General features: G+C 42.6%; 1 protein-coding gene across 1 annotated transcript; it reads left to right on the top strand.

Moving 5' to 3' along the window:
• Positions 1-326: 326 nt before the first annotated feature.
• Positions 327-11,874, top strand: LOC104966414 (neurexin-2-like). The gene is made up of 5 exons (XM_010795600.1): positions 327-426; positions 7,731-7,850; positions 9,100-9,481; positions 11,162-11,352; positions 11,840-11,874. Exons 1-5 carry the CDS (start codon positions 327-329, stop codon positions 11,872-11,874), a joined length of 828 nt encoding a protein of 275 aa, XP_010793902.1.
• The last annotated feature ends 1,406 nt before the right edge of the window (positions 11,875-13,280 follow it).

The following is a 13,280-nucleotide window of genomic DNA, read 5'->3' as shown; positions in this document are numbered from 1 at the left end:
AGTGCATTGTGCATGTCTGCAGCTGACTGTCATCACTTGGGTTGATAGATTGTGTGTGTGTGTGTTTGTGTTCATATCTAAGTGCAATGGTGCTTTCATGAAAGTGTTATGCCACCTTGACTACAGTCTGGTTATAAATGTGTGCTGGTGGTATCTATTCATTCTAATTGGTGGTCAAATCAGGCCATGAATCGTGCTCTGTCGGCCCAGCCAATATGATCTGAGCACACATTATTCGCATATGGCGGTACAGTGTGTCTGTGCTTGTTATGCCCAGGCCTGTGACCGCCTGTTTGACATGCCACTGTGTCGGCGGGTGTGACGCCATGCTGAACCAACCCATCTGCTCCAAGCCAAGCTGGCACAAGGGAGGAATCATTGGAGGCGGGCATGAGGAAAAGGCCATTGGAACGGGGGTTTGGCGAGGCATGGCATCCAACAATCTCCTGAACTACTGCACTCAAAAAAGGTCCAGAGCTTAAACAAGGGTGTGATGGAGTGTGAGGGTGCTTATATGTTCAGTGGAGACTATGCAAGTGAATACACTTATTAAAAGGGGTTAAGCTGTCCACCTCAGTAGCTGCAGAAAAGTCCCAAAAGCCTTCAGCTGTTGCTGAAGTATTTATTATGTAAATTAATGCTGATCAAAGTATTATCAGGACTGGTGTTTGCATGAATTAAATATATTCTGAAACTGTAACTGCCAACAAGGCAGTTTCAATGAGTCTCAAAAATGTAACCAAATTATAATATGTTGATGTTGTTTTGGAAAATATATTCAAGTTCAGTTTTACAAAACGGAAGCTATTTGTGTTCCTCATGGTGATCGCCAACTGAATGTCATAGTTTACTCACATATGTATTCCTCGTTACATCATGGGGTAGAGGTGTATGTATTGTAGGTGGATTGCTGTAGGATTAGGGTTGTGTTTGATAATGTGTGTGTGGGTCCTAGGTGTGGGAGTGTGCATGTTTTCAATGTAGGCAAAATGTGGTACTTTCATACTGAATGGGGATTTCTGAAAGAAGACAGATAAAGACATTGTTATTTTCTAGTCAACTTCATTCACATTCTGTACAATGTTGGGTTAAAAATCCAGAGTAATGGGTAAGGTCAAATATGTAGTTGTATGAAGTTATGGCCAGGTTAAAGGTTGGGGATAGGAATGTTTACTCTAAAGTAAAGCTTCCAAATAACACATGCAATACAGTGTCCTCAAACAGACGCCACATGTCTTTTTATGTGTAATCTTGGGTCTCGGGCAGGTTATCATTGTGTTCTTCAGGACACATCAGGGGTCCCTTTCTGTAGAGCTATGAAATGTTCAGTTTTTATAGGATTTGTTATTTTGGGTGGGAGGGGAGCATTCAGCTTAAGAAGCAACACACTGTGAGGTTCTGTTGAAAAAAGAAAAGAACAATCAATAACAAGCCAAGCAGATTCATAGGAGATGCAATATGGGAAGGTGCTTTGGAAGTGGAGATCCAGTAGCAGGGACAGATCAGTTGTTGGTGTGCAGAGAGCAGCAGAGTCATCTGGGGTTAAAGTGATCCAGCAGAAGGAGAGGGTTGTTGGAGAGACATACGAGGAGACGACAGAAAGGGAGAGAGCGTGTGTGAGGCAGAGTGGGGGCGTTCCTCTTCATTACCGACACTAAGGAGCCATGCCAGGAGCACAGATGGCAGAGGAGAGACGGGGCATGGGGTTGGCACATAAACTGAAACACACACTTGCACACTGCATACGTTCACACACTCTAAACGTCATAAAAAATATGTAAATCTAAAGAATAAGTCCTCAAAGCTAAATATGCTCTCCTTACATTTTTGATATACAACCTAGTTACAACAAACACACATTCACACATATATTGTCCTCTAGATCACCTGCTTACACTCACATACACATACACACACACTCACACACACTCGCCCACAAACACAAGCATGTGTCATCCATCCATCCTGTGGTGTTCCCGTGCCAGGAAAGAAGATGTGCTGACACTGCACTTCTCTCCTTATCTGTTGGCAGTCTCACTTACTCTACCCACACACCCACACACACACATGCACACACACACACACACACACACACACACACACACACACACACACACACACACACACACACACACACACACACACACACACACACACACACACACACACACACACACACACACACACACACACACACACACACACACACACACACACACAACTCACTCACACACATACACACAACTCACACATACACACTGACTATCATGTGATTACAATCCTTTTCTCAAACACTTCACCTTAAGTGATACTCTAACCTAAGCCCTACATTTAAATGTAACATCACCTTTTTGAAATTGCTTCTCTCCCTTCACCTCTCTTTATATGTCATTCTCTCATGCACACACACACACACACACACACACACACACACACACACACACACACACACACACACACACACACACACACACACACACACACACACTCAGACCCCCACTGGTCCAATTAAGAGCACTGGTCTGTTTGCACAGCAGGATTGCAGGGCAGCATGTTTGTGTGTGGGAGATGTATCCATTGTGCACAGCATGTACTGCTCTCCTCTGCAAATTTTAACGGAAGTGCAAGCTCTCACACTTTCTCTTGATCCCTCTCTAACACACAAACACACAAACACACACTTAGACCTCCCACAACTGTTGGAAAGCAAGAGGCCATACAGTCTCAGCGTACAGCCTGCAGTCCCTACAGTACACCTAATAAATGCCTACCATATATCCACACTTTAGCTGAAGTCCCTTTGGTACAGAAAATCCCTCTTAACACCAAATATGAGTCTGTTTTTGATATCTACACACGTCATTTACCGTGAAACTTTGAAAGCAATCAAAGAAAAACACCACTAATGGGTTAGTGATTACTGGAATAATGTTGGTGGTTTTCTTCTGCATGATCATTTTCAAATGTTAGATTAGATTTTTGATGTCCGCACAGTAACGAGGAAAATATGTTTTTCCTGGAACGATGACATATGCATGTCTTATTCTGCTATATTTGTTGGCAGTTGTACAATAATTATATGATATTGGGTGTATGTGGCATTCATGCTTCTTGAAGTACACACACTCTTGTATACTAATTTTAGATGTATTGTCAGACACATGCTGGTAAAGTAGACACGAGTTGACATTTCCAAATTGCATTACAAACACTATTACAGAAAAGCAAGCCTGTAGGGTAATTCCTGTGGTTTTACTTTGAAAGAACAAATCTCCCTTTGGCATACAGTATATTCAATGCACCTAAACAAGTATTAGCATATGTCTGTGTGAGTGCGTTCACAATCATTCAGTGTGCTTCCCCAGATGGGTGCACAGTAGGGGGCTGCCTGGGGTCTATCACCTGTTAGTGAAATGCTAATCATGAACATAAATAAGTCTAACACTCATACTGCACATGCAAATGTTTCCACTTTGATGACGACAAAAGAGGATTGATCTTTTTTCGATCCTCCTCTTTTCCATATGAATTTACAAAGAAATCCCCCTGGTCATCATTTGGTGTCTCTAGTTGGATTTCTATCCTGCTCTGCTGTTCTGCATGAAAAATCTACTTCAATCATCTCGTTTGCACCTTCATCCAGACATGTTCTCTGTTCTCTTCCTCTAGCCCCTCCTCAGGTTCTCTTTTTTTCACGTCCTATTTTCTAACACTCAGCGTCCTCCCTCTTTCCTCAGAGTGGGGCTGCTGAGCTGAGAATGAAACACTATTGTTGAAAATTTTAATTGGACTGCATGTGAGTGCAGATTGTTGGTTTTCGTAGAAACGCGTGACCTAAAAAGTCCCCAGTGCTATATGCTAATAATTAGGCCTATATTCTTTTCTAGGAAATGTAAATCAAAGAACTTGAACTGGCAGTTGTTCTACTCTCTTTTCTTGTCGTCATCTATGTGTCCACCTTGTTAACTCCTATCCCAACTTGAGCAGGAACCCAAAGGAACAAGATTCAAAGCCCCATAACTCAATCAAAGTAGTAAGTGCAATATGTATTCACAATATCCGACTTTAAAATGGGAGTTAGACTTTTAATCCAAACTCTCATTGCATACGAACATACAGTAACATGGCATGGCAGTATCAGGCATCACATTAAATCCCTCCCAGCAGAATTTAACTTCCTCACACCCCCTGCTGTTACCCCTGACCCCTACAATTTCAGCACTCTAACTACATTTGCTTGAGTGACCCTGACAATGGCCTGCCCCCATGTATGACTGTGATTCATAGCTGGTTCTGTTGTGGTCTACTATTGCACCAGCCCGGACCCAGCCGGAGCCGCCCGTGGGCCCTCATGCTGAGGCCCTGTTGTTCTATCTGATACGTTGGCGGGCAGTGATCGCTCCTCTGTGGCCGGCTCCAAGCCCTCTGGCCAGCATTAGCCCTCCACACGTTTGTTTGCTTAACAACATGTCGGGAGCGCTCGCTGGGTTCGCTGTGTAGCCGCCAGCATCGGTCACGGATGATTCTGAGTGACAACGGGGATGTTAGCTGGACCACAATGCAATGCAACATAAACAAATTAAAATGCCCCATCGCCCTTTTATTTTTAGCCCCCGGGTTTCTGAGAGGTCACCATGGGTCTTAATCTCTCTGTCACATCTACACAGTGACATCAAACCGAACACCAGCATCATGTATCATTTCCTGATTGTCATGATACAAATGTTGTCATCAATGACTGATTAGCAGCTTCACCCTCCAGAGTTGTTTTTGACTAGTGTTGAGGCGTAATGATTACACTACTGTGTTGGAGTACTCAGGGCTGCCGCAGCGACCACACAGCCTGAATAGAGACTGATGGCAACATCCTGCAGCCATTGGCTGTCGGCTCGTGTTCCATTGATCCGATTGCATTAATCAAGGTTGTTTACAGAGTGAACACAGAGACCAATGATGGATGACGGCTGGTAATAATACAACACTGTGCAAACATCCCACCTCTCATTTGGTGTGATCACAGTCAATAAGCTGCAATCATGGCTATTTTGACTCTATATAGGAATCTCTCTGACATATCTTTAGCTCCCATGTGACAGAAATGTGACAGAACAAGCTAACACAAGAGATGAGAACAGGGAGCTTCTGTTTATTTTGATCGCAGCCCTTTGCCCTGCTGATCTCCAAGACAGAGTGAGAGGGCATAAGTGACAAGATGAGAATGAATTGCTTTTTAATAATCACCAGCTCTTTTATTAATGATCCCTGTGTTCCCCTTTGTAATTCTAGCAAAGAGCCTTTGCTTGTGGCTCCGTTAACGGCTCAGAGGCTCATGTAACCCTGGCCCGCTAGTCCTCTGCTTCCTTGTTTGCAGTATTACCTAGCCAGCCATCTCATACTTGTGAATCCACCCAGCTGTTTCTACAACCGTTGACCCCTTCAACCCAGTGTGTGCCTTTTCTGTGATTTTCCTCAATTGTGTTTTTACCGTGTCTTGCACTCTGCCCCTACAACCTAATGTAAGTCCCTCGCTGCAATTTTACCACCTTCTGCCCAGAGCTTTCTGTTGCTGGGCCAGCCCATGTCAAAACTGCCTATATATCTTATGCCCCCTATTGTTGGTGATATTATGGCCAAATGGCTCCTGCGTGCAGCACTGGCCCCTGCTGTCCTGAGGCCTTTAGTAGTCGAGTCGAATAAATATTTCATAGACCTTAATCTAAAGGGCAGCCATTCCAAATAATTTGTGCTGCACTAGACTATTCTAACTTTTGTGATCTTACATCAGCCAGCTCTGCCACTGCTCTGTTGCACTTTATTTCCGAGTTTTTGGCTTCAGTTTACTCTCCGTTTTTCATCTTCATCCCATTTTATATTTCCCACTCTATCCTCCTATCTATCTTCGTGGCAGCTTTAACTTCTCTGCTGGTAAATCTTGTCCATTCTTTGCAGCAATAGCAGCCTTTTTTCCTTTATATTTACTTCACACATGGTGTGATCCAACATCTCGCTACCCAATTTCATGTGGCTGAAGACAAAAAGCCCATGAAAAAACAATATAATGAAAAAGTAACAGGAGTAAATGGGAAAACAATTCTCGAGTGGGCCATGTGTGTGTTCCTGCCAGGCGAGGCCATCAATTGATGGGACTTTTTTCTACTCTAGACTACATCATTTCAAACACAACTGGGAAGAGGACAATCATATTTTGCCAGGCTGTAATATATCATTATGGCGAGCTCCAAGTTTAATACGTACCAGCTTCAGCAAGCCAACTAGTCAGGGAAGAGCCACTGTCTCCAAACATCAAGTGGCATGTATGATATAAGATAGGTAAACAAGAAATAATCAGTGCTAAGGGTATGTTTTTAATGTCACATTTCTTTATTCACCTGTCACAATAGCTTTTGCTCCACTTCAAGGCTGCCTAAAAGCGTAGAGAGTACAGGAGGTGGCTTAATGGAAGTGACTAGTCTCCTCCGGCTTTCTGTTATTTCAGTCTGCCCTGCTGCCAATAAGGTGAAAGCCCACCTCATTATATTGATGTTTACTCCTTCTCCCTTCTTTATCACTGATTGCATTCACCAAGCTGCCATGAAACTACGTGTGCCCACTACTGGCAGTTCTTTATGACATCATCACTAGCCATGTGAGGGATGCTTTCCTTTTTGTTGTCCTGTCCCATATGTCCCTACTCTTGTGTGTCATATATTAAATCCTTAAACAAAAGTTGACATATTAATCAGCCACCACCTTGACTTTGAGCAATGAATCATGTCAACTCGTCATGGTGAATTGAAAGCGGGATTCATGACTCCTGTCTCAAACAACACCTTGATAGCTGGTCACTCCCTCACGCTGACACATTTTTCCAATGTAGCTGTAATCGGGCTCTGTCATTGGCTGGATATATACAGTATAGTCTGTTCCACACTTTGAATATACACTTATGTTCAGTGCTGCCCTTGGCCAGCTTGTGGCCCCACGCAAAGGTGTTTCATTATGTGTAGCGAGCGTTGACGGGGGGAGCACGCTCGTGAACTGTTAGTTCTCCGGAGCCTTGCAGTGGGCTAACTGTGGAAGCGCTTAATTGCGCCGCATTTGTTCATTAGATGAATTGCACCGCATGTGCGCATAAGATGAGGCCCCCTCTGCAAGATGAGGCCCCACGCAGTCTGCGTGACCTGCGTGAAGGGAGGGGCGGCCCTGCTTATGTTAATATTTATCTAAAAGCCCTTTTTGCAGCGCCATACAGTATGCCGTTGCATGAAATTGTCTCCTTCAGTGATTGTTAAACAACAGCAATTGAGGTGAGCAGGGGCGATGCGGTTAACATATATGGTCCCACCCATAAAGAAAATATGTAAAACATGACTTTATATAACGCTTGTAACACTGCGTCTACAGTAGTCGTTGGCTGCCTTGTTTGAATCTACTTCCTGTACTGGTTAAGAGGTTTTTTGTCCTGCTGCCATTGCTGACACCCTGCTGCACCACTGTGAGCTTTTGAGAAGACATTCAATTTTACAGTCTGTTACGTCGGATATTCCTTTAATTTCCAGTAGACCAGGATAATCCATGGTGTGAATGTGTTCCGCAAACATGCAGGTTTTCTCCAATAGCACCGTCTCCTACTGAGTGTGAACTCTGTGTGTGTGGGTGTATGCGTAGGCATGTGTAGCACTCCAACTGTCCTGTGTGTGATTTGATTTCCCCCCCCCCCCACACTACAGGTAAAGGACCTGAGACGCTGTTCGCGGGGCAGAAGCTGAACGACAATGAGTGGCACACAGTGAAGGTGGTGCGCAGAGGCATGAACCTGCAGCTGTCTGTGGATAATGTCACAGTGGAAGGTTAGTTGTGTTCAGCACACCGAGGGATTCATTTAGGGTTAGACTCAATAACACATCCACCCACAGAAAGTTAACAGTTTTGCCATTTGTCATTAAAACGACTCATTTGAAAACGGGAAGTGACTAATTAGGATGATAATGATTCAGACATGGAGGAGGCATATGGTTTGTTATTTTATTATTAAACTGATATTAGGAAGAGTGGTAACACAGCTTAACACATATATTACTGAGAATAAAAAAAGATGTATGCTTATATAGGTGAGGAATACTTGTTATGGTCACAGTCTTGCATAATTGGATGTCTCATTGTAAGGCTGAAAATGATAAACAGGTTAGTAGCAAACCCATAAAGATGTAAACAAAAGCTGAAATAATTCTGCATATTTAATTAAATCCAGGCACTTAACTGAATTTAACAAGGGAGATATACTGTATACCGACAGTGAGTGAGCAGCTGTTTACAAAGGATGGAGTTACATGTTCCTACATCTTATAAGAAAATAGCAAGATAATGATGAAAGGTCAAGACCAAGGTGGAATCACAGCGATCACAATATTGTGGCCTGAGGCGAAATGATGGCAGGTCGGAGGATGAAGTAAGACGTGAGAAAAAAGCTGCACGCTCGATAAAGGAAGAGAGTGGACAAGCTGAGGCCAGAAACAAGCTCTGAATGGACAATAATAAAGAAAAGAGCCCAGGGAGGACCTGCAGGGCTGACCAGGCTTCAGCAGGGAAGTCATTCTAATCGGCAGCTTGCCAAGCTCATTATTCCAAATCTACCAGTAAACACAATATCAATTGGTGCGTGTGGAGCAGTAATGCGATTTTCGTCAATGTTATGCTTCTTTAGTTTCCTTCACAGCAGGTTAGACAACATAGGCTTAACCTTTGTGAAGATATACCACAAAACCATATACTGTACAAAGACTGCTTTGGCAAGCAACAAGCATCTATTTACCATCTAATGAGTATAATGAAGATATGCCAAAATGTGCGCTATTTGTTCTTTTCACTAAATTACTATAGCAGGCATTTTAAATGCTAGTTCCTGAGTATTGCTTTACAGTTAAATTCATTTGAGTATGACTATTTTAAGTTTGACTTGCAATTTCCCAAGAAGTCATACATTTTTCGTGTAACATATCATGCTTTGAAACGTACAAATGTGTCTTCTTAGAATACTTATAATCCTTTACCATTTTAATTTGGGGTTAATGCTGTTTTTTCTGTATCCCGCCCATTCAGGCAAGATGACTGGTGCCCACACACGTCTGGAGTTCCACAACATAGAGACGGGCATCATGACGGAGCGGCGCTTCATATCTGTGGTGCCCTCAAACTTCATTGGCCATCTCCAGGGCCTGACCTTCAACGGGTTGCCCTATTTAGACCAGTGCAAAAATGGTGACATCTCGTACTGTGAACTGAACGCCCGCTTCGGCATGCGCCACATCATTGCAGATCCGGTGACGTTTCGAACGAAAGGCAGCTACTTAGCGTTAGCCACTTTGCAAGCTTACGCCTCGATGCACCTCTTCTTTCAGTTTAAAACCACCACGCCCGACGGCCTGATGCTCTTCAACTCTGGAGACGGTAGTGACTTCATAGTCGTAGAACTGGTGAAAGGGTGAGTGCCATGTGATTTGAGTTAATTGAGGAAGTGTTATGATTCACTGTTAGTTATTTTATTTCCCAAAATATCCTTTGCCTATTGTCACAAAAATACATTATTTCACCCTAATGTCCTTTGTGTTTGGCTTGAAAAATGATAGTTGATATTTTTTAAGTTATTTATTTTAGTCATTTTCAATCATCAATTGACTGATCAAGTGTTAGCCGTCAAACACTGTGAGCAATAGTTCAAGCCCATTTCGTGCTAAAGGTAACCCAGTTGCACTCTGTGTGAAATACAGTGAGGATGCTGTGTCATCACTGAATCACCACACGAATCAAGAAAATGGTTATGAATTATCTCTCATTTTTACTCTGTGTTCTACAATATAAAACTGAAACCCTTTTTTTTTCAAAGTTTAAGCAGATTAGTGAGTCATTTTAATGCTGGTATGAATCTGAGTATGCTGGATGGAATGACTTTAGTGAAAGGATTCATGATCAGTTGCCTTCAAAGAGAAACAAAGTGGATAAATATCAAGTATTTTTTCTTTAACCAGTCTATGGCTTTTTACAACCCATTAAAGGTGGGGTCGGTAAGTTCGAGAAACCGGCTCGAGATACACTTTTTGTTATATTCCATGGAATGCTCTTAACATCCCGATAGCAATGAATATCTGAAGTGCTTTGACAAAAAATCCATTACAAAATATCCTCTGTGGAAGCCGTAGTACTGTAAAAAGCACGACCAATCATCTGAGCCGGCCCGGCTAAAATAACTGGATGGCCTACCTGCCCGTCAGCCTTCCATCTTTGCAAAAACGTATCCCGTGCCCTCATTGGTCATGTGCACGTTCATGTGTTGGAGGAGGGGCTCTGTAAGGAAGTGGAAGATCTTTTCCGGCTGTGTATTTTCAAATTCTAGCGCACTCGAGTTGGTTTCGACAAAATTACCTACTCCATCTTTAACTGAGTGTTAATGAATAACTGTGTGCACAATTGATCATTCTGACTGCCAACAGATTTTGTAAATGTTCTATAAGCTAGCACACACCACAAATAAACTGGTTAAAATTCAAAGCTGTTCATAATTATAGTATCAAAAAGAGGCTTTTGTTTGTGCATCTCTCTTCCTCCTGTGCACGGCACACAAAAGCCTGAGCTGCCTCTGTAGAACAAAGACAAGAGGCTACATAAAGGAATTGGAATCAAGGTTGAAAAAACACCATACCTTGAATGAAACCGTCACAATAGCACAAATACAAAGACATCCATATGTGTGTGGAAGGGAGGAATTGTGCGTCCTCTACTGCCTTTGGGCATACGGCAGCTTTTTGACAAAACATGTTAATTTTTCAGATGTCAAATCAGTAAATAATCATAAACCCCCAAGCCTCATGAGCAACCATTTAAACTGGTAACATGCCCTTAGATAATATTAGAGACAAAGTAGGAGAGCACTTCACTTCATTATGCTAATGCAACATTGAGTGTTGTTGACTTTGACCAGTCATCAGGGTATGTCATTGAAAGAAAACATGTTGTGATGAGAAAATAGAGTTCTAATTCTAACTATTACGTTGATTGTCCCCATTTTTCACAAATGATGTTCATTCCCTTCTCGTCAAGAGCAGCTTTTGCATCGGATTTTCAGTGACAGAAACACACTCTCACACTCCAATGTGTTTCTACACAGATTTGTCCACTACGTCTTTGATCTGGGCAATGGGCCGTCGCTGATGAAGGGCAACTCAGAGAAGACCCTCAATGACAACCAGTGGCACAACGTGGTGGTGTCCCGGGACGCCAACAATGTACATACCCTCAAGATCGACTCACGCACCGTTACACAGCACTCCAATGGAGCCCGCAACCTGGACCTCAAAGGTAAGAGCACACCTTCTAGATATGAGTCTTTTAGAAATGTTTACTTGGAGTGCTTCTAAAAAAGTTTCTTCCTTGACAGAAACACAGTCATCATCACACACATTATAACTGCATTTGCTGAAAAGACCAATAGCCCAATTCGTACTCTTCACGTTTAGCCATCAAGTGATGACTGTCTTTGATGGAAGCACCTTTACTTGTTTGACTTCCTCCCTCTAGAATCATCTTCAAGTAATAGCCGTGGTAACAGAGCACTTAAATGTGAATAGGTGTCTCCAGTCTGCTGGATGCACAGGTAATTGTAATCTTCAGACCTCATGTTTTCAGGTATGTTATTTGGATGCCTGAGAGTGGTGGCCTGCAGTGCCGAAGAGTGATAGTAATGGAACAAAAAGTAGAAAGTCAAAAAGAAAGACATACAAGTGTGTGTCTGTAGCAATATTAAGATAAGCTCCGGATGATTCACTTTGATTCTGTCTTGTCCCAGAGTCTGGAGTGCTCTTGAGGCTGCTGGTTGTGTAAGACACATCAGAAGTCAGGCCCATCCCCCGGGGGCCACCGACGTATTGGAAGAGTCAAAGGATCCAAAGAGGCCGGAAGCTTTTTTGGGAAGACATGATTTATTGACAGACTTGTTACAGTTTTGTCCTTTGGGGGTATGCATAGTGCAATTAAAACGGATAATCATAACGGGGGTTTACAGAGAAGTGGCGCTATGCCAGTGTCCTTACGCTGGGTTACAGACAAGGATACATAACACAGAACAAGCTTAAACCGGAGACATGGCGATTGAAGAGGGTACAATTAGATACAGCTGCAGTGAGACATGTAATTAGCCGCCTGGTCTCACTCCATGTCGTGGTAAAATGCAAATAAAGTGCGTCATACACAAGGCCAATTATGTTATTGCTCTGCAGGAAGATATACAGCACTCACATTGTGTGTTAATTTAACAAGACTGCAATGTCAATAGAAGTATGAGTAATTAGTAGATATAATGAATGCTTGCTTTCAACATTTTTTAAATATAGCAAGCTGCAGCGTAATGTGTCTTCATTAATCATTGGTGATGTACAGATAAAACAAGTGCACCCATGCACTGTTTATCATATATCTGCTCTGGTCATGTCCTACAGGAAATGTAGTAAGTAATGGCTTTAATAAGGATGTTTCTTTGTGGACTGATTGCTTCTGTGTCGACTGTGGACAGGGCAGCTGTCAATCAACTCTGAGCCTATCAATGATGTTTTAAACAGAGCGTGCTGCTATCCTGTAGGTGTGTGACTGTGTTGTTTTAGGTTTCCATCTTATCCAGGACCATTACCCCACATCATACTTGTCTTTAAACATTTTCTTCTATATAAAAACATGATAAACTGTGTCTTTTCAAATCAAGCTGCTTCCCAAAAACACACAGAAGATATATGCTCCATAATTGTTCATTAAAGTTTACAAAATGTAAACATAATCTGTTTTCCCGTTATTAGGCCAGACAGTGTTTGTGTCTTAGCATTCCTTCACAGCATGTGTGATTAATAGACAATTGTACCTCGTTATATAAAACAACACCAACCAAGCGTGCGCCAACAAGATCCCTCAGCTGTCCGCCACAGAACCATGCGGCGACAATGGCTTCATTTGCATATTATATAGTACAGACACCCCATTGAATAATTTGTCTCACAAATTAAACAGAAGGCAGCCATTTCAGTGCCCAAGAAACGCAGAATACATGGCTGGGGATTACCCCTCCATCTGTGTTATTGATCTGAGAGACATCGGTGAAATACTCTTCAAGGGGTCTTTTTCTTTATCTCAGCAACTCTGCTCTTAAGGGTGTGGAGGCTCAGGCAGCTTGGTGCCAGTGGGAAAAGTAATAGTTGTACATCTTGCTTCAGAGGACTTTGGTGGGGAAAACATGTCTCTAT

The sequence above is a fragment of the Notothenia coriiceps genome, unplaced genomic scaffold (assembly GCF_000735185.1).
Source record: "Notothenia coriiceps isolate Sejong01 unplaced genomic scaffold, NC01 NC01_scaffold00037246, whole genome shotgun sequence".
Taxonomy (NCBI): Eukaryota; Metazoa; Chordata; class Actinopteri; order Perciformes; family Nototheniidae; genus Notothenia; species Notothenia coriiceps.
This window is presented reverse-complemented; position numbering and strand designations above follow the sequence as displayed.

Bases quoted from the DNA above. Each gene is read 5' to 3' on its own strand.
- LOC104966414 (XM_010795600.1), top strand. From the start codon at position 327: ATGCTGAACCAACCCATCTGCTCCAAGCCAAGCTGGCACAAGGGAGGA. The intron at 7,851-9,099 runs GTTAGTTGTGTT...CCGCCCATTCAG, and splicing joins GGATAATGTCACAGTGGAAG to GCAAGATGACTGGTGCCCAC. The intron at 9,482-11,161 runs GTGAGTGCCATG...GTTTCTACACAG, and splicing joins GTCGTAGAACTGGTGAAAGG to ATTTGTCCACTACGTCTTTG.